Genomic DNA, 26468 nt, shown 5'->3' on the forward strand with positions numbered 1-26468 from the left:
TGCCACATCCTTTATGAGATATATCTGTGGATTCCATAAGGTTCAAAAGACTCTGGATCAATAACCTTTGCTTTGGCCCTGACTGGTTTGGCTCAGTGGATAGAGCGTCGGCCTGTGGACTGAAGGGTCCCAGGTTCAATTCCGGTCAGGGGCATGTGCCTTGGTTGCGGGCACGTCCCCAGTGGGGGGTGTGCAGGCAGCTGATCGATGTTTCTAACTCTCTATCCCTTCCTTCCTCTCTGTAAAAAATCAATAAAATGTATTTAAAAAAAATAATAACCTTTGCTTTGGAACAGACACACATTCACACACACACACACACACACACACACACACACACACACACACACCACATCCTAATTGCTACAGAAAAGAACAGAATTAGGGCCCTAACCGGTTTGGCTCAGTGGATAGTGTCAGCCTGTGGACTGAAAGGTCCCAGGTTCGATTCCGGTCAAGGGCATGTACCTTGGTTGCAGGCACATCCCCAGTGGGGGTTGTGCAGGAGGCAGCTGATCAATGTTTCTCTCTCATTGATGTTTCTGACTCTCTATCCCTCTCCCTTCCTCTCTGTAAAAAATCAATAAAATATATTTTAAAAAAAAGAACAGAATTAGCCCTAGCTGGTTTGGCTCAGTGGATAGAGCGTCAACCTGGGGACTGAAGGGTCCCAGGTTTGATTCCAGTCAACGGCACATGCCCAGGTTATGGGATCGATCCCCAGTAGGGGTTGTGCAGGAGGCAGTCAATCAATGATTCTCTCTCACCATTGATGTTTCTCTCTCTCCCTCTCCCTTCCTCTCTGAAATCAATAAAATTTTTTTAAAAAAAGAACAGAATTAAAGATCATCAGTCATTCCTTTTGTTCTAGGTATTGCAGGGTTTTTGATAGCCAAAGATGGTACCTATCCAAAAGATCTCATTAAAAGGAATAGGAAAAGTCCATTCTGTTGCTCCAATTTTAGCTGCTAGCCCATCAAGTTGTTGTTTTATCTTTCCATTACAATAAAATTTACCACAAATCATTCCAAAACAACAAATGTTTCCCCTCAGTTTTTGCTTATGTAAATGTCAGTTGCCATGACAACAAAAAAAAGATTGTCCTTGATCATATGCAGAGCTTGCTAAGGAACAAGAAGTAACTAGCTGGTACAGTCATAAACCTAATCCCACAGGCATGCCTAACAAGGGAAATGAGAAACTGGGGCAATTTTTTATTCAAAGAAAAAGTGAAAGTAGAGGAAGGACCTGATTCTAGTGGGAGAAAAGATGTGTCCAAAAATTTTAAATAAACCACATCCTCATTACATTCTTTTTTTTGGGAATGGGATCTGGGTTTCTCCCTTTTCTTGTTATATCACAGACTCCTAAAAGGATTTGGGCCCAAGACTCAGGCCAATTCTCTTTGCTTCCAACCTACCTTGACATTAGGATGGGTCAATGCCCTTCACCATAATGCAGAGAGAGAATGCGCAAGGACCCTGCTCCTGTTGGTTGCCTTCTTGACTTGCTGCCTCTGAGATCTATATTATGAGAGACCTAAATAATAACAGGATGAGTAATTACTTTGAATAGTGTGTAGGATATATTAAGCTACCTTCATTACAATTGGCATTTTAGGCCATGGAATTCAGCTAAAGTTAGAAACTAAAAATAAGATCCAAGTGAATAATCTTCATTTGTGGGAATACAGCTCCCTTCTAAGTAATCCAGGCACCTCCCTTTCTATGGAAAAGGAAAAGGGACATGGCCACAGGGAAGCACCTAAACCCTTGAGACTGGGCTTTGAAAAGCATCTCATGTTTCTGCAATGGAAAGATCTTTCTAATTGGGTTTTACTCTGACCAATATTAAAATGAACCTACACTCACTCAGGCAGGGAAACTCAGTTGGTTAGAGAGTCACTCCTTAATACCAGGGTTGCCAGTTTGATCTCCAGTCAAAGCACATACAAGAATCAATGAATGCATAAATAAGTGGAACAACAAATTGATGTCTCTCTCTCTTCTCCTCTCTCTAAAATCAATAAAATAAATTAAAATGAACCTACACCCTTTGAGTATACACAGGACCAGAGATGCAGGATGGGGAATGGGGAGGAGGGAGCAGTTGAGAGGTAACCAGCTAGGTCCCTGTTACTATCCAGCACTCAGTCCTACTGAGGAAAATATTGATTTAGCAAATATGTGTTGTCTATTCCAAGCCAAGTTCTGTGCTGGGCTCTGGAGATGTAATGATGATTAAATCAGATGTAGCTTCTGTCCTACTGGAGCTGATTTTATAGTCTGAGAAGATGGAATGTAATCATCAGAGAAATATATAATTACAATCTGAGAGGAGTGCTGTGAAGGCAAATGATGTGATGATTTTAAATGGGATCTGGGGCTTCAAGGAAGGTATCTCTAAAGGAGGGACATTTAAACTGGAATCAAGAGACAAAAGTTGTGGGAGGGAAGGTTCTTAGAATGGGGAAGGCTTGCCCATCTGAGAAGCTAAAAGGAAAGCCTGCCAGGAACACGGAGATCTAGATGAAAGAAAGGCCATCACTTCTGTGCAGGCCATCCTCTGGAATGCAGATTATGATCAAGACGAAACCGTTAGAAAGCTTGTTTTTTAAAAAATTCATTTCAGAGAGGGAGAGGGCGAGAAACATCGATGAGAGAACCATTGATCAGCTGCTTCCTGTACGCCAGCCCCCAGGCATGCAACCCAGGCATGTGCCCGACCAGAAACCAACCTAGGAACCTTCATTCCACAGGCTGACCCTCTACCCACTGAGCCAAACCAGTAGGGCCCATTAGAAAGCTTTTTAAGCAAGTAAGTTCCATGATCAAGTTTGCCTCGTGGGAAGATCATCCTGGTTGCTTTGTATAATGAGCAGATTGGGGAAAGTGAATAATGAGGAAGGTTATTGTAGAGGTCCACAGGGGAGACAGTAGCTACTTGGGTGGTAGTGGTGAAGGTCTACAAATGTGCAATAGGGAATATTTTGGAGGTGGAGTGACGAGACGTGGTGATGAATTGGTTGCAGGAGGATAGGGATGTCTATAAATGGGCTGCCAACTTTAACATTAAGCACAATAATCAAAGCTAATGTTTACTTAATGTCAGGTATAATTGGGCAACGAACAGGGACATTCAGTTGAGGTAGCTATAATCCACACCACACTCGTCTGCACGTTTCAAGCTGTGGGCTTAGCAAGGGCTGTGTCCACACAGAAGGGGTGCCTTTTTTCTACTGGTTACTCACAAAATGGTGCAGTCTATTCACCAAGCTTTGTGACCTTGACCATAACACTTAAGTTCAGAAAGTCACCAGGGCCCCAGTCAGGGTTATGGATATGGTTTTTGTCCTGATACTCGTAGAATGCAAGATTCACAAAGACAGAGTCTATTCCACAGGAGCTACCACACAGAACTATTGTAATCTGATCAAAATTGTTAATCATTGAAGCACCCAGATAGCCAACAAAATATGGAGTCAACCACCCCGCTTTGGCGATAATGGATTAAAGAGTAACTCCTTTCTGTGGCAGTAGGTGTACTTGAATTCATATGGTGTCTTCTCAAAACAAATAATTACAAAATGATGAGTGAGGTTAAGACTGCTGTCACCCCAGTGTTGGTAAGCTCTGGACACTGTGGCAACACAGCCAAGGCAGCCAAGACATTGTTAGAACCCCCAGCTATAAAGGGTTCATGGGAATTCATAGTTAGGCCTGAAGCCTAGGATCCGCAAAGGAAGCTGCACGAAAAGGCAGAGTGCATTACACAAAACACTAGGGCATCCCCAACGTTTCCAACTAGCAGCTATTATACCCTTATGTAGTACCAAATTCATTTTAACTCTCGGAATATACTTCCCAGGCATAAAGGTAAAAGGAGGGACTGGTTTGTGACCTCATCTGTGCTCTACTTTCCTAGTTTCCTGCTGGTGCTCAGAACCTTGGAGAAGCCCCTATACCCCACCAGCTTGAAATGAGGCTAGAAACTCCATGAAGTTCTAAAGGGAACAGGAGGCTTTGAACCAGTCAACCTCCACATGGCTAATCATTCCTTCCCACTCCCAGACTAAAATGTTTATACTCTTTCTCATTTGAAGTGGGAAGACAAAGAAGGTCTGCCTAAGCCAGTTAACATTTGAACATCTAGTCAATATTTGAGTGCCCACTTCGGTAGGGTTCAATTAAGGTCTAAAACAGGGGTGGGCAAACTTTTTGACTCAAGGGCCACAATGGGTTCTTAAACTGGACCGGAGGGCCGGAACAAAAGCATGTATGGAGTGTTTGTGTGAACTAATATAAATTCAAAGTAAACATCATTGCATAAAAGGGTACGGTCTTTTTTTCTTTTTTTTAGTTTTATTCATTTCAAAAGGGCCGGATTCGGCCCGCGGGCCGTAGTTTGCCCACGGCTGGTCTAAAATCTAAGTAAACCAGGCCAACCACAGAAATATCCCCTTGACCAAAAGCAAGCCTGGCAGCTCATTTATTTCTGCTTGCTTTTGTTCTGTATTCAGAGAAGATCCACAAACACTGCTTTCCTTTCTTTTTGAACCTCACCTCTTTAAAAAAAATATTTTTATTGATTTTTAGAGAGGGAGAGGGAAGTATCTATCGGCTGCCTCCTGCATGCCCGCCACCATGGATTGAACCTGAAACTCTGGCATGTGCCCTTAACCGGAATCGAACTTGGGACCCTTTAGTCTGCAGGCTAACACTATCCACTGAGCCAAACCAGCTAGGGCTGACTCTCACTTCTTGATAACTAGTTCTTTTATGCCCCCTCACCTTATTTCCCCATTTCTTTTTCGTCAGGATATGTGTGGCAGCCAAGCTCCAAACGCTTACCCTCCTCCTGCCAAACTTAGAACTACTTTAATGTTTTCTTTTACGGAGGGGCCTCTTCTCTCTTCATATCTGTAAGAGGAACAGAACTTAATCTGAAGATCGGGGTCACAAAATATAAGAGCTGGTATGAGCACTCCAGGCTATGTAAAGGAACCCAACACTCAACATATTTTTTAAAACAAGACTTTGGTAGTTTATTTTTTTTACAAAAAGTTGAAACATTCTTAAGTCACCTTGCAGTTAAGCTTGTGTATGCCAAAGTTGACTCTCTTTGGTGTAGGTTCCTTTATTTAACGCTGGGTTGACACCCTGCTTGCTATTTATAGCAATAACTAGATGTGTTCTGGGTCCGAGGGAGAACACAGTATAAGTAACTGGCAAAGACTATCCTTTCCATTTTAAAACTTCAGCACCCATACACAATACAAAACTATTTTAGAGTATTATGTCAATTTTCGGTATATGTACTCACACACTTTGTTTATAATTATCTACCCTGAAAATGTGCTACTTAAATAAAAATATCTGGGTATTTACACTAACATTCTAAAAACCTATTGTATAACATCCAAACCTTCTTTTCTTTATACCCACATATAAACCATTGATGTTCTCTGTTCAGGTCATTCCAAATTTCCAATCATTATATAATAATCTTCTTATATTCCCCTCAATTCAGTATTTCATGAATTTTGGAGACCCTTTAAAACATCACCAGTGATTAATCCCAGCTTTAATGAGTATCCACGGAACGATTGTTTCTCATTACATGATTGTAGACTGAGTGCACACATCTCTTATTCCCTAAGCACAACAGATGTAGCTCTTTTGTGAAAAATATTCAAACATTACTTTCTTCAAAAGATCACCAAGCCAAATATTTGGCCATATTTTTATTTACTACATATACTATAAACATATACAATACATGCTACAAAAAAACATTTTTTCAAAATCTGTCAAGAAAGTGTATAGTGTTATAATACAATGGCACATGTTCATATTTTATTTCAAATTGGTTTGCTTGTCACCCATTTCAAACCATTAATAATGAAATGTTACTTAAGGATAATTAAAAATTATCTATTTGCATTATTAACAATAAACAATTCCAACAAATTAATAAGAATGAATCATGTCAAATATTAGTATCCAAAAACTGGGCTTTTGCAGAAATGATTATATTATATAAAATATAGCAGCCAATTTCAGTTTACTTTGCTTTGTGACAATGTACATACGCAATTGAATAGGACTCTAGTATTTGTTTTTGGAAGATATTTTTAAGAAGTCCTTTGATTTCTTAAGGTCCAACAACTACCACATCCAGCCAAATCCAACCCAACAGTTCATATAATGGCTTTGGACAAGCCATCATTAAGAAATTCTTATGATTTGGGTAGAGGTGCATGTTCCACTAATATTCCATAAGATGAAAATAGACATTACAGGCCAATATCATAATGTCAAAGGCAAAAGAAAATACAAATATTCAAAGCAGTGTGACAAGGTTTCTCTACAAATATTTTAGATGTCATACTTTCAGAAAAACAAGATTTCATGTGTACTTATTGAATTTTACAGTATCTGTGCTCTAACTGAAAATTTGACAGAGTAGTCAGGTGGAATTAAGTCTAGTATTGCAAATTTGTTCATTCAACATTGAGCACCCACTGTGTGCATAGCACTATGCTAGCATTTAAAAAGTCGAGTATTGATGTCTTTATCAAGCATTACCTTAGTGTGAGGTAAAAATACATTAAATTAGCGTCAATGCATTAGTTTACTTGTGGTAATGTATGTAATCCTGTGCCAGCTGGCTTCCCTGTGCCATATAATGTAATGAGCTTCTACATTCCTCTCATTCACTCACACAAACATCTGCACATCAATTGTGCCAGACATTGTGCTAGTCACTGGGATAACATGATTTGGTGCACGCCAAAAAATGCAAATTAATCATTACCTATGCAAAAGAATTAGAAAGATACATTTCTTTCCTAAAATGAGGCCCTAAGCTAAATATAAAATGTTTCTATTGGTTGTATCATACCATATACCAGTTAGTGCCTTCCTAGGCTGGAAGCTAGCTTTGAAAGTTTCATATTACAGTCTATATAGCCTAGATCATTTTTGGTCTCAGAAATCTATTTTTTGGAGCACCTAACCCCATATAAACCATTCTGTACTTAAAAGGATTTGTAAACTAAACTTGAACATAAAGACCCAAAACTGAAGGCAGTTTATAATGTACTTCATGCACTATTCTGGTAATGTGAAATGAATAATACCTAAGTAATTCATGATTGGTTCAAACATTTTTCAAAGTGCTAACCCTATCCCCAAACTCATGTCATTTTAACTTGACTTATACAAGTTGCACATAAAGCAAAGGGCAGAATTTGGCCACACAACCTTCTATGGAATATTCTAGTGATTGGTCCTTCCACTCCAAGTAGAAGCTAAGAATTCCAAAGAATCCGGAGAAATGTCCCTGCTGGATCCCATTGTCAGGAGTCCATTTAGCTGCGATAGCAGTGTGAACCTACTATGACCCCTTGAGGAAAGGCAGAGAGCTGAGTTTGGCTGCCCACTCAGTGAATCCAATACTGGCTTAAAGCTATGCACTGCATAAAGTGCTCTGCACATCCTGCTTGTCATCTGGAATGAAAATAAACACTTTTCATGAGAATTAACCTATCTGCGGAAAAGGATGACAAGGGTTCAAAGAATCCCAAGAAAAAGTATGAAGCATTGACTTAGAAGGAAGAAAATGCCTTTAGTAGTGTCCTCAGAAATCTCAGGATTTGAACTGTCAGAATGAGTCATACAATGGTCATGTTCTATAAATGAAAAAGCAATCCCACTGGGTATAATTCACACAGTACATGATTACTTTCTGGGGGTGAAAGGGAACAGTCTATTGCCATTTGATAAGATGGTTTCAGAATGAAAAAAAAAAGCCATTGGATAAATCAGGGTAGGTAGTGTGCAACAGTTCTCTCCTGTCCATCAGTTTTCCACAGGTTGACTTGCATTGCCTGAAGAAAGGAGGCAAGATACCCACCTATCCCTCTGACAGACTCAGGCATAGCAGCTACCACCTAAAATGTCCAATTCAGAAGTTAACACACAAAGCCCTCCAGTTTTGTACCCTGAACGTGGTAAATGGAACTAGGGATGTAGTAGTTCAGTCTAAAAATGATCACAGGTAACAGAACACTTATATAAACTAGACTGTGTTTGACATCTGTAAAAAAAAAAAAAAAATGGATAGATGGCAACTGAAAAGGAAAAAAAAAAAAAGGATTGTTCCCATCTGTCAGCAAAACTGTTGAGCTATACTCAGCTGAAGTCCTCATCAGGATTCTGTTGATCCAGCAGACGAACATGTGTGAATGGGAAGTGACCTCGCTTGCCATTACACTCCCCTTCCCACTGACCATTGACATTAATCTTCGTAACCTTTACCAGCTCACCGACCTGCAAGAGGAGAATAAGGAGAGCAATTTATTTCCAGTTATGAATGAAAGCTGAAACTCTAATCTCTGATTAGGCATACCCTGCCCACGATTGCTCTAGGGCTGACGTTACAGAAATGGCTATTTGCTGCCTCCCAAGCCCCAGCCATCAGACTGATTACTTGTGGTTAATGCAGGCAGAAAGAAGTGATTTTAGCAGTGCAGAAAAACACACAGAAAATAGAAAGGATCCTAGAAAACAATACTTTTTGGAAATAGCAAGTGTTGATGAGCAAGCCCAACTATAGTGACCTACTGTTCCATTTCTTTGTTTCCACTACCTTTAGCTTCCAGCCTGCCCACAAGCTCTGGCCTAGGAAAAGAAATCCATGTCCTCCCCTAACTTCCCACCCAGGCATATAGTAGCAGCACAATCTCCCAACCCACTCTCATACACATATCCTGGCCTATTTACTACTTATAGAGTAGAGGGCAATCATAGGAAGCATACTTCACTTGGTTTCAGAATATGAAACGTTCCCACCAATTTCCTACCAAGGCAAGGCTTTCCCCATTTGGGCAGATATGGGCCAAAATTCCAAATTCCATCAGCTCTCTGCAAAGCCCCCACCTTCTTCACCAACCTCACCCCTACCCCACCATATACTGACAGACTTCGTTGCTTCCTCAATGCCACTTGGTACCTGTTCATTAATAAGGGAACGTTAATAAGAGGACATCTTGTTGTTTTTTTTAAAAAATATATTTTATTGATTTTTTTACAGAGAGGAAGGGAGAGGGATAGAGAGTTAGAAACACAGATGAGAGAGAAACATCAATCAGCTGCCTCCTGCACACCCCCTACTGGGGATGTGCCCGCAACCAAGGTACATGCCCTTGACCGGATTCGAACCTGGGACCTTTCAGTCCGCAAGCCGACGCACTATCCACTGAGCCACAGCAGCTAGGGCATGGACATCTTGTTTCTGCTTCTGTTATAAAAAACTTTCTGTTGCAACATCAGATATAAAATTTTGCCTCAGTCACTTTGGCTCAGCGGATAGAATGTCGGCCTGCGAACTGAAAGGTCCCAGGTTCGATTCCAGTCAAGGGCACATGTCGGGTTGTGGGCTCAATCCCCAGTGGGTGACTTGCAGGAGGCATCCAATCCATGATTCTCTCTCATCATGGATGTTTCTATCTCTCTCTCTCCCTCTTCCTTCCTCTCTGAAATAAAAATATATTAAAAAATAAAATAAAAAATAAAATTTTGACAATCTAGGATATACCTCTATTCTGCTATGAAACTAAGATAAGGTCAAAAAAAGAAAAAAACAACAAATGAAAAAGAAAAAAAAAAGAACATAAGGTCAGTTTGACAAATAGATTCATCCTGTGGTAAAATAATAAACATTTTGTTTAATATTTGGAGGTAAGGCCCCAGATGTCATTAGACTAAAGAACTTATAACTATCTTTTGCCCTGGCCAGTATGGCTCAGTTGGTTGACCTTCATCCCATGCACCAAAAGGTTGCTGGTTCGATTCCCAGTAAGGGCACACGCTGGATTGCAGGCTCAATCCCCAGTACAGGGTGTGCAGAAGGCAACCGATGGATGTTCCATTCTTTTTTTTTTTTAAAATATATTTTATGCCCTGACCGGTTTGGCTCAGCGGATAGAGCGTCGGCCTGCGGACTCAAGGGTCCCAGGTTCGATTCCGGTTAAGGGCATGTACTTGGGTTGCGGGCACATCCCCAGTAGGGGGCGTGCAAGAGGCAGCTGAATCAATGTTTCTCTCTCATCGATGTTTCTAACTCTGTATCCTTCTCCCTTCCTCTCTGTAAAAAAATCAATAAAATATACTTATATTTTTTAAGTTTTATTTTTTTAATATATTTTATTGATTTTTTACAGAGAGGAAGGGAGAGAGATAGTTAGAAACATCGATAAGAGAGAAACATCGATCAGCTGCCTCCTGCACACCTCCCACTGGGGATGTGCCTGCAACCCAGGTACATGCCCTTGATTGGAATCGAACCTGGGACCCTTCAGTCCGCAGGCTGACGCTCTATCCACCGAGCCAAACCGGCTAGGGCTGGCTGTTCCATCCACTCTTATATTGATGTTTCTCTCTCTCTAAAAATCAATTAAAAAAGAAAAAGAGCTTAGAAGTATCTTTTATCAACATCTAAGTTCTGAGCATATGAGTGGTTTCTAAGCATAACTGTTCATTTGGTTTTACTAAGTTAATAACTACTATTCATTGAACGTTCATAAAGTACTGTAGAGAGTGTTTTATATTAATTATTTTCTAATCATCGTAATAACCCTAAAGGACAGGAACTGTTTTCTTATTACAGGTGAAAAAGACTAAGATTTACAAAAATCACACGATATACACCTTAGGTCAGCAGCGGACCACTGGTGGTCCGTGAGGTCTGAAAGGTTGGCTGCTGCATTAGGTCATACTGTCAGTGGCCGGGCTGGGATTTAAGCCCAGAAGTATCTGACTCTAAAGCCAATTTATCCTCTTTTCACCATACCAAGAACTTTCTAATTATGCCAGGGCCCTAGGGGTTGTCTAAGAATGTCTGTAGGCCAACTACAGGCAAAGCCAACTCAGGTCTAGGCCCAGGCCTTCCCTAGAAACAGCTTGATCTCACTCACAGAGGAAACAGCTTCCCTAGCGGCCTGTGATTTCCTACGGAACTATCTTGAAACCAGAGGCCTAAAGATGTTGCGTGAAAAGTAAAAAGAAACCAGGGAATATTAAAGACTATATTTGGGATAAGACAAAAAGGTGAGAAAAAGCAGCAGCTCAGTTTGCTGATACTGTAAAGATGAAGGCTCATGGTGTAAGGGGAGGAAAGGGAACACACTGCATGCCCATCCTGGTAAGCAGATCTGATCCCTATAGGCTGCCAGCACCAGGGTTCCGTTTACTCCCAGCAATCTTCCAATTCAACATTCCTGACATCTGAGCAGGTCAACTATGACAAGTAAAGATTTTCTTACAGTCTTTGGGAAGAGGAAGGCCAGACATCAAGAGAAAATTTCCTTGCTAATAAAATTAGTTTGAAAGATTTCTACCTTTGTCCCCAATTCTAATTCTCAGACTTTATCTCACTTGTTCCCTTATTTTTAAAACTTTTGCAGTGTTGCAAGAAGCTAGGCACACACAAAAAAGAAAAAGAAGCTAGGCACACAGCATCAGCTCCATAACATTTGACTATACCTTAATGAATTTCCTTGTGCTTGACCTGTCAGCAACCCTGACTCTCCACACTAAACACACGCATGCACGCACACACAGCATGTCACTAAAATTAATGCCCTGTGCTGCTAGCCCCTTGCTACATAAAAGTCAATTATAGCATGTGCAGCACTTCTTTCCTCCATTTAAAATTTTTATTTGTATTACCTGTCAAAACACTCATGTCATACTAAATGCTATTTTTGTAGTTGAACCCAGAATAATACAAGCCCACCACTTACGAAAAATATTTGACCCCTGGCTGGTGTGGCTCAGTTAGTTGGGCATGGTTCTGTGCACCTAATGGTGGCTGGTTCGATTCCCGGTCAGAGCACCTGTCTGGCTTTTTGGTTGATTCCGTGTGTGTGTGTGTGTGTTCGTGCGCACAGGAGGCAGCCAATGTTTCTCTCTCACATCAATGTTTTTCTCTCTCCCTCTCCCTTCCTTGCTCTCTAAAAAGCAATAAAAATATTAAAAAGAAAAATATTTGAGGGGATGTGTATGTTTATGTCAAAAATCTAAATGGGCCCTAGCCGGCTTGGCTCAGTGGATAGAGTGTCGGCCTGCAGACTGAAGGGTTCCAGGTTCTATTCCGACCAAGAGCACGTGCCTGGGTTGCAGGCTCGATCCCCAGTACGGGGTGTGCAGGAGGCAGCCGGTCAATGACTCTCTTTCATCACTGATGTTTCTATCTCTCTCTCCTTCTCCCTTCCTCTCTGAAATGAATAAAGAAATATATTTTTTAAAAAAATCTAAATGGCACTCATGTTAGGTTCCCTTCCACACGGGGTCAAAGTGGCCAATTTCTTTTAAGAAGCTAGTTTGATGACATGCCAGCTAATATCCTTACCTTGTGTCATCTGAATCCATCATTTTATTGATATTAAAGAACATACACAAGGGATATGAAGGAACATTCTGGAGTGCTGGAAAGCTTCTATACTTTCATCAGGTGATTATCAGTAGGTGCATATACATGTAAACCGTGAGCTGTATACTTATGATTAGTACATTTTACCAAATGATTTCAAATCTAAATAAAAAGGTGTCAAGAAAAGGATGTCTGGCCCTAACCGGTTTGGCTCAGTGGATAGAGCATCAGCCTGCGGACTCAAGGGTCCCAGATTCAATTCCGGTCAAGGGCATGTACCTTGGTTGTGGGCACATCCCCAGTAGGGGGTGTGCAGGAGGCAGCTGATTGATGTTTCTCTCTCATCGGTGTTTCTAACTCTCTATCCCTCTCCCTTCCTCTCTGTAAAAAATCAACAAAATATATATTTAAAAAAAAGGGGGGGTGTGTGTCTGTTGTATTTCATCCAGCTTTTCTAGGTGTTTTGTAGAAGATGGTTCTTCAGAATACAACCTTAAGCCCACCATTCTACTTGATACCAAAATCTAGGCTTTAATACCTCTCTTTTCTCTGTGTTATACTGTCTTTATTTACTTATTTTTTTAAATTCTAAGCAAGATTAGCAGTATTAGATTTTTTAAAAATATGTTTTTATTGATCTTTAGAGAGAGGAAGGGAGAAAGATAGAGATAAAACATCAATGAGAGAGAAACATTGATAGGCTGCCTCCTGCACAACCCCCACTAGGCACTGAGCCTGCAACCCAGGCATGTGTCTTGATCAGGAATGGAACTGGTGACCTCTTGGTTCCTGGGTTGATGCTCAACCACTGAGCCCACCAACCAGGCATACTGTCTTAATTTTAGAAATTCAAAGTACCATCTCAAATCACATCCCACAGAGCTCTAAGTAAAAGCAGGTTGAAGTGTGGACGAGCCTAGCCCCTTGCACCTTGTACCACAGAACTACACTAGCTTCTTCACAAGCAAGGCAACAAAACTTGCTGATTTAAAGTTTTAAGCAGTCAACTGAGCTAATTAAGCTATCCATTGTGGCCTTGATGTACAAATACTCTGAGAAAGACCGTACTAAATTAAATAACCCTTTGTACCATATGGGGTCTTCCTCCTCAAACATTCAAAGCACATGGGGACTCCTGGAGTCAAAAACAATAAACCCAAAGGCAATATGACTATCCACATGAGGCCCTAGTGCAGTGGTTCTCAACCTTCTGGCCCTTTAAATACAGTTCCTCATGTTGTGACCCAACCACAAAATTATTTTCGTTGCTAATTCATAACTGTAATGTTGCTACTGTTATGAATCGTAATGTAAATATCTGATATGCAGGATGGTCTTAGGCGACCCCTGTGAAAGGGTCATTCGACTGCCCAAGGGGTCTCGACCCACAGGTTGAGAACCGCTGCCCTAGTGCTTCAACAGTTTGGAAGAAAGGGTGGTTGACACCCTAGGGCCGTGGTCGGCGGCTCTTTGGCCCCTTGAGTGTGGCTCTTCCACAAAATACCACGTGCGGGCGCGCACGTACAGTGCAATTGAAACTTCATGGCCCATGCGCAGAAGTCAGTATTTTGTGGAAGAGCCACACTCAAGGGGCCAAAGAGCCGCATGTGGCTCGCAAGCCACGGTTTGCTGAGCCGCAGTTTGCTGACCACTGCCCTAGGGGATTAGGTGGGAGTAGTCTAGGAGAGGACTAAGAAAATGGCGCTAAACTTTTTTTGGCTTCTGTAACTTGTTTCCTGAGCCCATTTTTCCTACAACTCACTTCTACTTCTGTGACTTTCTAAATAAACTTTCTCTTAAAATTTGAAAATAAAAAACAAAAAGAAAAGCTTGATATACTAAAAACAGTTCTTTCTTCAAGTCAGAAACATGACATATTTCTGAATGTATGCTCCTCTTCCTGTTAGGCAACAACTCACTAAAGCCAAATTCCCTAAGGCCAGACTAGAGAGGATGAGGGGGATGCAGAAGAGTTTGAAGCTTGATATACTATATCAAAGACAAAGAAAGCAAAACTGAACACTTGCCCCAGATATGTTACAATCTTAAGATACAGACCTAGCTGGTTTGGCTGAATAGAGCGTCAGCCTGCAGATTCTGGGTTCAATTCCGGTCAAGAACACATGCCCGGGTTGCAGGCTCAATCCCCAGTAGGGGGCATGCAGGAGGCAGCCTATCAATGGTTCTCTCTCATCACTGATGTTTCTCTCTCTCACCCTCTCTCTTCCTCTTTGAAACAGGATGGAAAAAAGAGGGACAGTAGACACCTGTCCTAATGAACAATACAGAAATCCACTCATGTTCTTATATCTCCCATCTCATTTTTTCTGTTAACAAAGGGGAAACTGGGGTCTTCACTCTTATTTTCCAGACATAGGTCAAAAGTTCTTAACTTATAGTTCAAAGAATTCTATGCAGGGAAATGTAGAGCTCAAGTAATCACTGTCAAATATGATCAGGGACCCAAAGCACTTTACAGCTTGCCCTGAAGAACAAGTCCAAAACAAAAAATATAAATAAAATGAAAAAAAAGACTAAGTCCAAGCCTAAGAACATCAGAGAAGCTTTCCTAGGTTACTCTGAAATGTTATCGTCTATCAAAGGCAAAATGCAAGGTTGAATCAGAGAATGGGAATTATATAATTAGTACATTTAAAGATATTATGACAATTTTAAACAGTCTACAAAGGCTGCAAAGTAAATTTTAGCACCTGCAATGTACAAGATAAGATTTGTTACTATGCCAGCTTCCAAGGAGCCATGAAACAAAAATCTAAGATCAAAATCTTAGCTCAAATCCTATCTAATAAGAGAGCAATATGCAAATTAACCGTCACTCCATCATTCCACAACAAAGATGGCAGCACCCATAGCGGCCAGGGCAGGACGCTGGCGGCATCACCCCGGCAACGTGGGCCCAGCAGGCAAGTGTGCCCACAGGCAGCACCCAGCAGGATCCACTTGGCCGTCACCGTGGTGCGGAGCAGGCAGGCCCCTCAGAGAACAGAGAACCACAGGGAGCGGGCCCAAGCCATCAGTAGGACATACCCTGAGGACTCCCGGATTGGAGAGGGTGCAGGTCGGGCTGAGGGACACCCTCCCCCTGTGCACAAATTTCATGCACCAGGCCTCTAGTCTAAGATAAAAAAATAAAAGCTGCCTCTACACAACTCTGCTGTTATTTCCAGAATTTCTTCATCAAAAATATGCAGCATATCTGCATTGTTTAAAATCTGTCTTAATCAGGATAAATTGGACAAAACAGATAGAATCTGTCCAATTCAGTTACATTCCCCTGGGATACGAGTACCTGACTCACAGAATTATAATATGCAAAGGAATGCCCATACTTTGGTTGTTAACTAGAATTAACCTCTTCTTTCCAGACTCTTCATCTCTACTAGAGAAATCTGGTGGGTGGAAAAGAGGAAGTATCTAATAACTTATATTCCAGTGGGGAACTCTGGTCACAGCAAATATACCATGCAGGGAATGTCCATCTGTAAGACAAGGGCAGGTGGTTCTTCAGCACTATTTTTTAATTTACTGTTTTAAAATACAGAAACCCTTTCTTTAAAAAAAAAAAAAAAAAAATCAATCTGTCATAGCCGGTTTGATGGAGCATCAGCCTATGGGCTTAAGGGTCCCAGATTGCATTCCAGTCAGGGGCATGTAAATCAGTTGTAGGCTCCTTCCTGGCCAGGGCCCTGGTGGGGCAAATATGGGAGGCAACCAATCGATCTGTTTCTCTCACATTGACATTTCTCTCTATCTTTCCCTCTCTCCTACTCTCTCTAAAAATCAATGGAAAAATATCCTTAGGTGAGAATTTAAAAAATAATAATCTTAGAGAGAGCCTAATATATAATGCAGATAAAAACAGTTACTTTGGTTAAGCAAGACAGGGAACCCACAGCCTTGCATCCTCAGCTTTCCCCTCTCCCCAGGCACCTTCTGGCAACTCTTAGGATAGTGAGAAGCCTTAGTCTGAAGACTGCTAGTCTAATATATTATCTCTAGGGTCCTGCCCAATTCTAAAATACAATGATTCTATTGTATGTCAACTACAGTTTTTTAAAAAAAGGAAAGAAAAAAAGAACTCAAAGAACCCTTCCAGAAAATTACATATATATACATACATACATACATAAAATGTAATGATTCTAATTAATCAATTTTAAGTGTATACTGAATGTCAACTATAATGGAAAATAATTGAAAAACATTCAAGTTAAGTGTAAAACTCCACTAAAATGCACCAAGTTGGTCTACAGATCTGGACTTACAATGGGTCATATATACCAACAAATGGTGTTTGTAGTTGTCATTTTTTAAAATATATTTTTAAAAATTTCAGAGGAAGGGAGAGAGACAGAAACATCAATGATGAGAGAATCACTGATCAGCTGCCTCCTGCATGTCCCCTCACTAGGGATTGAGCCCATAACCCAGACATGTGGCCATCACAGTATCTTTAAGTGACTTAGCGAACCATCACCTCCTGGTTCATAGGTCAACGCTCAACCACTGAGCCATGCTGGACAGGCTGTTGTCTTTAATCTTATCTTCCAGCCTCATCTCAATAAGGATGAGGCATAGCTCCTATGAAAATCCAGAAATGGGAAAGGAGAACTGTGCGCCTCCCTGCATAGATAGTACAACTGAGGGTATGCTTTCAGTGATCCCACAGAAAACCTGCACTAAGGAGGGCAGCAGCACTGTTATAAAACAAAAAGAGCTCTAGACGGTTTGGCTCAGAGGATAGAGCATTGGCCTGCAGACTGAAGAGTCCCGGGTTCGATTCCAGTCAAGGGCATATGCCTGGGTTGCAGGCTTAACCATCACTAGGGGACATGCAGGAGACAGCCAATGATTCTCATCATTGATGTTTCTATCTCTCTTCTCCCTCTCCCTCTCTGAAATCAATAAAAAATGTATTAAAAAAAAAAAAAGAATCACAGACTGAATTTGAGTATGGTAGAAAAAGCACCAAGGTAGATATGGGCTGATCATATCTCCACTTCCACCTGGTTTGAACAATCCATTCAATCTATCTAAACATCAGGATATCTAAGGTCCTTTCCAACTATAGAATTCTACGATAGTAAACTAACACCATGTTTTTAATCACATAAGATGTTTTAAAGCTGCAACTTGGGTATTTGTTCTAACTCAAAAGAGGTGATCTTCAGCAATCAACATATGTGGCTCAAAACCAATATTCAATCAAAAAAGAAAACTTACTAAAATCATAAACTAGTTTTCTACTTAAATCTCTATTTCACTAGATTTGTGCTTCACAGCAGGGCTAGCAGCTCAACCATTTTTGAGCACTAAAGGCTCTAATCAAGGCAGGCATCATTAAAAACAATTCTCTTTCAGAAAGCAAATGAAGCCCTAACCGGTTTGGCTCGGTGGATAGAGCATCGGCCTGCGGACTGAAGGGTCCCGGGTTTGATTCTGATCAAGGGCATGTACCTTGGTTGTGGGCACATCCCCAGTAGGGGGCGTTCAGGAGGCAGCTGATCGCTGTTTCTCTCTCATTGATGTTTCTAACTCTCTATCCCTCTCCCTTCCTCTCTGTAAAAAATCAATAACATATATTAAAAAAAGAAAAAAAAGCAAATGCAGCACTGGCTGACACCAGAGTCCCATGCACCAAAAGGTAGATGGTTCGATTCCCAGTCAGGGCACATGCCCAGGTTGCTGGTTTGGTCCCCGGTTGGGTTGTATAGGGAAGGCAGCTGATCGATGTTTCTCTCTCACATCGATTTTTCTCTCTCCCTCTCCCATCATCTTTCTCTAAAAATCAATAAAAACATATTTTTGAAAAAAGAAAGAACATGAAAATGGAAGGAAAATTAATGTGATATATATTCTCTCCTGGTGTTAGCTAACTTATCCCATGAGTGCTATTTCCACACTCCAGTCCAGTGCTAACAAAGTCTGCAATGACTGTCAAGTGTCACATCTGTTGCCTCGTCAGTGTGGCTCAGTGGTTGAGTGTTGACCTATGAACTATGAGGTCATGGTTTGATTCCCATCAGGGCACATGCCCGGGTTGAGGGCTGGATCCCCAGTAGAGGGTATGCAGAAAGCAGGTGATTAATGATTCTCTCTCATCATTGATGTTTCTCTCTTTCTCTCCCCATCTCCCTTCCTCTCTGAAATCATTAAAAATATATATATTTTGCTGAAACCGGTTTGGCTCAGTGGATAGAGCGTCGGCCTGCGGACTGAAAGGTCCCAGGTTCGATTCCGGTCAAGGGCATGTACCTGGGTTGTGCGCATATCCCCAGTAGGAGATGTGCAGGAGGCAGCTGATCGATGTTTCTCTCTCATCGATGTTTCTAACTCTCTATCTCCCTTCCTCTCTGTAAAAAATCAATAAAATATATTTAAAAAAAATATATATATATATATATATATATATTTTAAAAAGAGCCACACCTGTCATATGCACAGCACCATGTTGGATGTTGCCATCATCTGAACTGAAATAAAAACATGAGGCTAGAAACTTGTTTTCTTCATCCTCCAGACTCTAAGTGGGAAAAAGTGGTGTGGCCTAGACAACATATATTTCACTTTTCTTCAAAGCAGGGACACAATACTTTTAAGTCATAACATGATATCAAAGAATACACACTTCAAAAACACACATATTCCAGTCAAACCTGTAAGACTCAACCAGCCCACCTCTGCAAACACTATACAGAATGTAAAAGAAAAACTTCAAATCCAATAATATCAGACTGATACAAATAAATTCTGGCTTATTCTGTGGGCTAACACTCCCCCATTTAGACAGAGGGCAGCTCTTACTCCTCAGTGTATGAACATGACCAAAGAAAACAAAATTTAGGAAAGATGAAAGTTTATAAGAATACACATTTGCCCCTTCTCAGCTAATCTGTGCTCATGTAACTACAGCCTGTGCTTATGAAAGTTACTTCCTTATGTTCAGGTTATAATATCAGAAGACTCTGAAAGATGGGATAGCATGCCACTCCTGTACAAGCTTTTATAATGAACCACTAGCTCTGCATAACTCAGAAAGGGGGAGAGGTAAAGGGGAGGTAGGGAGAAAAGGAAAGGGAGGGAGGAAAGAGACAAAGCTGTGAATGCTAAAGAGAGGAATAAAGGAATAAACACAATGGTTGGCCAGAGAAGAGGGGCTACCAAGGATAACTATTTACCAGTAAAAGGTAATAATTTATTCCTCAGGAGGAACTAGCTTTTTGCCTGCAAAATGCATTATACAACAAAGACCAGGTAAACTTGCTGCTCCTTGGAATTAATATTTTTGAGTATATCTTTTTTTTTTTTTTTAGTATATCTTTTCACACCTGTACTATGCTTTACTTTTCCTCCTGAATTCTTACTTGAACACAATCAATCAACAGTAAGAATCCCCATGCCCCAAAAGTAAAAACATGAAGTTTCTGTGGAAAAATTCCATGTAAGTGCTCTGACAGGAACCACTTATTACTCAAATCTTTGTGAGCCCACCTTATTTCAGAACAATGATAAAAAGAAAGGAACAGGTTAGAATGTAGATGAGGAAAAAATATTTTAGGTTAATTCCTGTGAATTCAGGTGGTGTTATTAATCAAAGTATGTTTAGTAGACCAATCAGAACATTCAGTTATACAGTTTTAAGCTAATTCATTCCAAAACAGGTTTTCTATAAAAGAGAAAACCCAATTAAATGCCCAAATCAGTACTTAATGGTTCAACATCTACAACATCACAATGCTGGAGCTTGTATTCAGCATTCCTACAAAGCTCTAAGAGGTCTAAAAGGGAGATCCTGTAGCAGATCTCTTCTTTCTATATTTTGCACATTATGTACCTCCAAAGCCAAGGCTGTCTTGTCGTAGGCATTAGGGACTCGCTTCTGGATTACCCTGGCATAAATGGGCCCATTCTGGAGGTTAGGGAGCGGAGTGTTGACGCTGGGTTGGGCATAGGGCCCAGGCTCCGGCCCACCCAGTGGCTGTGGGTGGGAACCCTCCTGGTTACCTCCAATCATAGCCGATACTGAGGCGGGGACAGGTCTATACTTCTCCACGTAAGGGACTGGAATCATCCCCCTCTTGCCTTCCATGTCCTCTGCATTCCACCACTGCTCTTCAGGCTTATCCCGGATTTTCAGGATGTCTCCTTTCTTAAAGGGAAGATCTTCTTCATCATTCCCATTAAAGTCAAAGAGGGCTCGCACATACTCTATCTCCTCCTGCCTGAGATTCACTCCACTACCCTGCCTGGATCTGGAAACTGGTTCTATCAACGTTGTAGTGTCCAAATAGTGTATTTTGTAGAATTCCAGTAAAGCAGGCAATGAATCAAACTCTTGATCTCCTATTCGGAGCCTGGAGGGGCTCACCCCTGGAAAAAAATAGAACAGGGTATTATTTAAAGATGTATTACACTGGTGATAAAAACACAGATTTTAAACATTTCCCACACACATTTAGTCAATATTTTATCAGAAAAAAAAATACTGTCTAAAAACAATAACCCCTTCTCTTCATAGCAAAAAAATCGTATTTTGTAGCTGAAACATTCCCTGGGAAGAAAGATTCCCACCACCACCTGCAGCAGAGAAGGAACAGGTCATGACAGACCAAGCCACTCAGGACAGGCTCTCATACTGGATCGAAGACAGCAACATGGAGACCTGCTGTTCATTCTCCCAAAATGTTCTGTTATTATCCCATTTACATAGTAGTGTAATGTTCAAGGTTTTGTTGCAATATTTTCTTCAACCTCAGGGAATGTAGCAATCTCTCCTTTTTCATAGGTCCCAGCAGCTATTCCAGGAAGAGGTGGAGAGAACTTGGTATTTATATACACTCAACTCATACATTTGTTCTCCTCACATCTAGAATGTACAATTTGAAAGAGAACGTTTTAAGACTGATTGCTGAGCTGGCCAGGTATGTCAGTTGGTTAGTGCTGTCTACAGGACTGATTCCAGGTCAGGACAACAGAGAAGAATCAACCAATGAGCCCTAGCCACTTTGGCTCAGGGGATAGAGCATAGGCCCTCGAACTGAAGGGTCCTGGGTTCCATTCAAGTCAAGGACAACCTTGGTTGCAGGCTTGATCCGAGGCCCTGGTCCAGGCATGAGGGAGGCAACCAGTCCATGTGTTTCTCACATGGATGTTTCTTCCTGTTTCTCCCCCTCCCTTCCACTCTCTCTAAAAATTAATGGGAAAAATATCCTCAGGTGAGGATTAATGAAAGTAAACAAATGAGTAAATAAAAATCCCTTAAAAAAAAAATCAACCAATGAATGCATGGATGGGTGGAACAACGAACAGATGTTTCTCTCGTCTTTCCGCTCTATAGTCAATTTTAAAACTGATTGCTGGCCCTGGCCGGTTTGGCTCAGTGGATGGAGCATCGGCCTGTGAACTGAAGGGTCCCGGGTTCGATTCTGGTCAGGGGCATATGCCCGGGTTGTGGGCTCGATCCCCAGTTGGGGTACTTGTGGGGGGCAGCCGATCCATGATTCTCTCTCTCTCTCTCTCTCTCCCTTCCTCTCTGAAATAAAAATATTTTTTTTAAAAAAACTGCTGATATCAACGTCAACTATGACAGCCAAAAAAAAAGCTTCATTTGGCAAAAAGACAAAAGGAGTCTAAACAAAAACGAAGAAACTGCTTAAAAATCAATACCTAAGGCCTTCGCTTAAATATAACATGGAAACTGGACTATTCCCTTAGGACAGTGGTTGGCAAACTGGGGCTTGCAAGCCACATGCGGCTCTTTGGCCCCTTGAGTGTGGCTCTTCCACAAAATACCGACTTTTGCGCATTGGCCACGAAGTTTCGATCGCACTGTACGTGCGCACCTGCACATGGTATTTTGTGGAAGAGCCACACTCAAGGGGCCAAAAGAGCCGAATGTGGCTCGCAAGCCACGGTTTGCCAACCACTGCCTTAGAAGAAACAGGTCGTGCCGAAACCGGTTTGGCTCAGTGGATAGAACGTCGGCCTGCGGACTGAAAGGTCCCAGGTTCGATTCCAGTCAAGGGCATGTACCTGGGTTGCGGGCACATCCCCAGTAGGAGATGTGCAGGAGGCAGCTGATCGATGTTTCTCTCCCATCAATGTTTCTAACTCTCTATCTCTCTCTCCCTTCCTCTCTGTAAAAAATCAATAAAATATATATTTTTTTAAAAAAAAAGAAGAAACAGGTCGTAAAAAAGGTAAATAAGGATGCATTGGGGGAAAAATAAAGAGGCGTTAAAATCCTCAACCTCTGATGACACACTGAGGAACCAAGACAAAGGACATATGAGAAATGCTTAACATTTGTAATATGCAAAGGTGTGTGGCCTTAGACACAGGGCCTACTTCAGAATGTATTCCTTCTCTATTGAGTTCTAGAATTAAATAATAATAAATGAACATATATCAGTTCAAATAAGAAACAGTTTTGTGTGTGTTTTAATACTCACCTCAGGATATGTTTTCATTGAGCTTAGAGAGGGGGAGGGAGAAACATCGATGGGTTGCCTTCCGCATGCACCCTGACTGGGAATCCAATCCACAATCTAGGTATGTGCCCTGACCAGGAATCCAACCCACAACCCTTCGGTGCATAGGATGATGTTCCGATCACTGAGCAACACCAGCCAGGGTGAAACAGTTTTCTTTTTCTTATTTTAGATTTTTTTTCTTTTCTTTTTTTTTTTAAAAATATATTTTTATTAATTTTTTACAGAGAGGAAGGGAGAGGGATAGAGAACTAGAAACATTGATGAGAGAGAAACATCGACCAGCTGCCTCCTGCACATCTCCTACTGGGGATGTGCCCGCAACTAACGTACATGCCCTTGACCGGAATCGAACCCGGGATCCTTCAGTCCGCAGGCCGACGCTCCATCCACTGAGCCAAACCGGTTTGGCTTTTCTTTTTTTATTTCAGAGAGGAAGGAAGGAGAGAGAGAAACATCAATGATGTGACAGAATCATTGATAGGCTGCCTCCTGCACACCCCACATTGGGGATTGAGCCCACAACCTTAGCATGTACAGTGATCAGGAATCGAACCGTGACCTCCTGGTTCATAGGTCCACGCTCAACCACTTAGCCACGCTGGCTGGGCTTCTTTTTTTCTTAAGATTTTTAGACAGAATGGAAGGGATGGAGAGAGGGAAACATCCACCAGAGAGACATATCTATTGGTTGCCTACCACTCTTGCCCGAGCCTAGGAACCTGCAACAGAGGTACGTGCCCATGACAGGGAATGGAACTCATGACCCTTTGGTCCGAGGGCTGACACTCTAACCAGTGAAGAAACCAGCTAGAGCAGAGAAACAGTTTTCTAATGAGGAATACAAACTTTTAACTTACATTCTGCTGAGCACCAAAATATCAAATCATATATTAGATTTAAACATTTTAAAAAATGTATTGATTCCAGAAAGAGAAAGGGAAACATTGATTTGTTGTTCCACTTATTTTTAAGTTTTCCTAGTGCAGTTTGGTAAATTTTTTTTTTATTGTGGTGAGATACACATAACAGTCACCATTTTAACCATTTAAAAAAATGTTTATTGCCGAGGCCGGTTTGGCTCAGTGGATAGAGCGTCGGCCTGCGGACTGAAAGGTCCCAGGTTCGATTCTGGTCAAGGGCATGTACCTGGGTTGCGGGCACATGCCCAGTAGGAGATGTGCAGGAGGCAGCTGATCGATGTTTCTCTCTCATCGATGTTTCTAACTCTATCTCTTTCCCTTCCTCTCTGTAAAAAATCAATAAAATATATTTTTTAAAAAATGTTTATTGATTTTTTTAGAGAGGGAGAGGGAGAAACATCAATGTGAGAAACATCGATCTGTTGCCTTCCATATGCATCCTGACCTGGGATCAAACCCGCAACCTAGGCATGTGCCCTAACCAGGAATTGAAACAGCGATCTTTTGGTGCATGGATGAGCCACACTGACCAGGGCCCCATTTTTCTTCTTCTTCTTCTTTTTTAATATATTTTTATTGATTTCAGAGAGGAAGGGAGAGGGAGAGAGAGATAGAAACATCAATGATGAGAATCCTTGATTGGCTGCCTCCTGAACACCCCCCACTGGGGATGTGCCCGCAACCAAGATACATGCCCTCGACCGGAATTGAACCCAGGACCCTTCAGTCTGCAGGCCGACGCTCTATCCACTGAGCCAAACCAGCCAGGGCTCTTCTTTCTTTTTTTAAGAGACAGACAGACCGACACAGATTTGTTGTTCCACTTATTTATGCATCCATTGGTTGCTTATTGTATGTACCCTGACTGGAGACCGAACCTGGAACCTTGACTTATCAGGAGGACACTCTTAACCAACTAGGCTTACCCAGCCAGGGCCCTTTACTGGATTTTTTACCTTTTGGTTTCCTAATAATAGCTCTACAGACAATTGTTTTTTGATTTTTATAATTTCCCATCTTCTTCAAAAACATGATTTTTAAAAATTGATCTTAGAGAGAGAGGGAGGGAAGGGGAGAGGGAGCTAAAGGAAGAGGGAGGAAGGAAGAAAGATTGGTTGCCTCCCACATGCACCCCAACTAGGGATCAAACCCACAACCTGGGCACATGCCCTGATCAGGAATAGAACCGCCACCCTTGGTGTACAGGACAAAGTTCCAACCAACTGAGCCACATCAGAGCCAGGGCAAGAACATGACTTTTACTGGATATAAAGTATTCTCAACATTTCCCTAGTGCAAATGATGCTGTTATTAGCATTTTTGTTCTTATTAATGAATATTTTATTACTTCCTTAGGATACAACAACTTAAAATGCAAATTACTTCCTTAGGATAAACAACTTAAAATGCAACTGTGGGATCAAATGGTAAGAACATTATGGTTTGCCCAGCTGGCTTGGCTCAGTGGTTCAGCGTCTTGGCTCAGTGGCTGAGCATTGACCTGTGAACCAGGAGGCTGCGGTTCAATTCTCAGTCGGGGCACATGCCCGGGTTGCAGGCTCAATCCCCAGTGAGGGGTGTGCAGGGTGTGCAGGAGGTAGCAGATCAACGATTCTCTATCATCCTTGATTTTTCTATCTCCCTTTCCCTTCCTCTCTGAGATCAATAAAAATATCTATTTTTTAAAAATTAAGGTTGCCGAAACCGGTTTGGCTCAGTGGATAGAGCGTCAGCCTGCGGACTGAAAGGTCCCAGGTTCGATTCCGGTCGGGGGCATGTGCCTGGGTTGCGGGCACGTCCCCAGTGGGAGATGTGCAGGAGGCGGCTGATCGATGTTTCTCTCCCATCGATGTTTCTGACTCTCTATCTTTCTCCCTTCCTCTCTGTAAAAAATCAATAAAATATATTAAAAAAAATAAATAAATAAAAATTAAGGTTTATGCTGTCAAATTGGCCTCCAAAAAAATTTGCACGATTTTACACTCCCACAGGTGGTTTGAGTTCCCATTTTCCCATGTCCTTATCAAAACAGCATTTTAAAAATCACTGCCAATTTAGTAAGATAAAGATTATGTCTTTTTAAATATCGTTGTTTGCTTTTCATGTTTTTTGACTATTTGTACTTCATGAAAGTTACTTAAATCCTTTTTAAGGAAAATTAGACAATCTACCCTCTCCACTTATATTAACAATGACCCACCCATCCAAAAGCCATAGCGATTAATGCTGTGAAACAGAAACACTGTGGTAGTCCAGATGTCTAAATTAATTCACCACTTTAAAAATGAGACCCAACTGTTTTGTTCAACGTCAGAAAATATTTCTTCCAGAATGACCAGAAAAACTATACTTAACATTCTCTACTGGGGAGAGGTGAAAAGATGACCTTTGGAAGTTAGCCAAAAGTCCTCAATACAGAATGAATACTGATGAGTGCTTTCTCTTTTCATCCAAATGAATAAGACCAATACATAATTTGAAGGAAAGTTGTATATTTCTTACATTACCAAAGTCCACCTGTGGAATTCATGGCTGTAGGCTAAAATAGCCCACACTCAGTAATGCTGACTGTCTAAGATGATGAAACACATGCCCAGAC

The 26468-nt window shown here is 41.4% G+C and overlaps 1 protein-coding gene across 4 annotated transcripts in view; it reads right to left on the minus strand.

Annotated features, from left to right (window-relative positions):
• Positions 1-1412: 1412 nt before the first annotated feature.
• CRK (CRK proto-oncogene, adaptor protein) overlaps positions 1413-26468 on the minus strand; it is a 35224-nt gene continuing 10168 nt past the window's right edge. The window contains exons 2-4 of one of the 4 annotated variants that reach the window (XR_004972919.1): positions 20461-20826; positions 4791-4919; positions 1413-1539 (exon numbers count right to left, since the gene is read on the minus strand). Coding sequence is in view for 3 of the 4 variants with exons in the window: in XM_036340956.1 (XP_036196849.1) it covers positions 8196-8333; positions 20291-20826 (674 nt within the window). In the remaining variant the exon portion in view is untranslated. Of the gene's footprint in view, positions 1540-4790; positions 4920-5564; positions 8334-18873; positions 18930-20290; positions 20827-26468 lie in introns of those variants that run through there. The other 3 variants (XM_036340956.1, XM_036340958.1, XM_036340957.1) reach the window with 3 other exon arrangements.

Source organism: Myotis myotis, unplaced genomic scaffold (assembly GCF_014108235.1).
Source record: "Myotis myotis isolate mMyoMyo1 unplaced genomic scaffold, mMyoMyo1.p scaffold_m19_p_17, whole genome shotgun sequence".
Classification (NCBI taxonomy): domain Eukaryota; kingdom Metazoa; phylum Chordata; class Mammalia; order Chiroptera; family Vespertilionidae; genus Myotis; species Myotis myotis.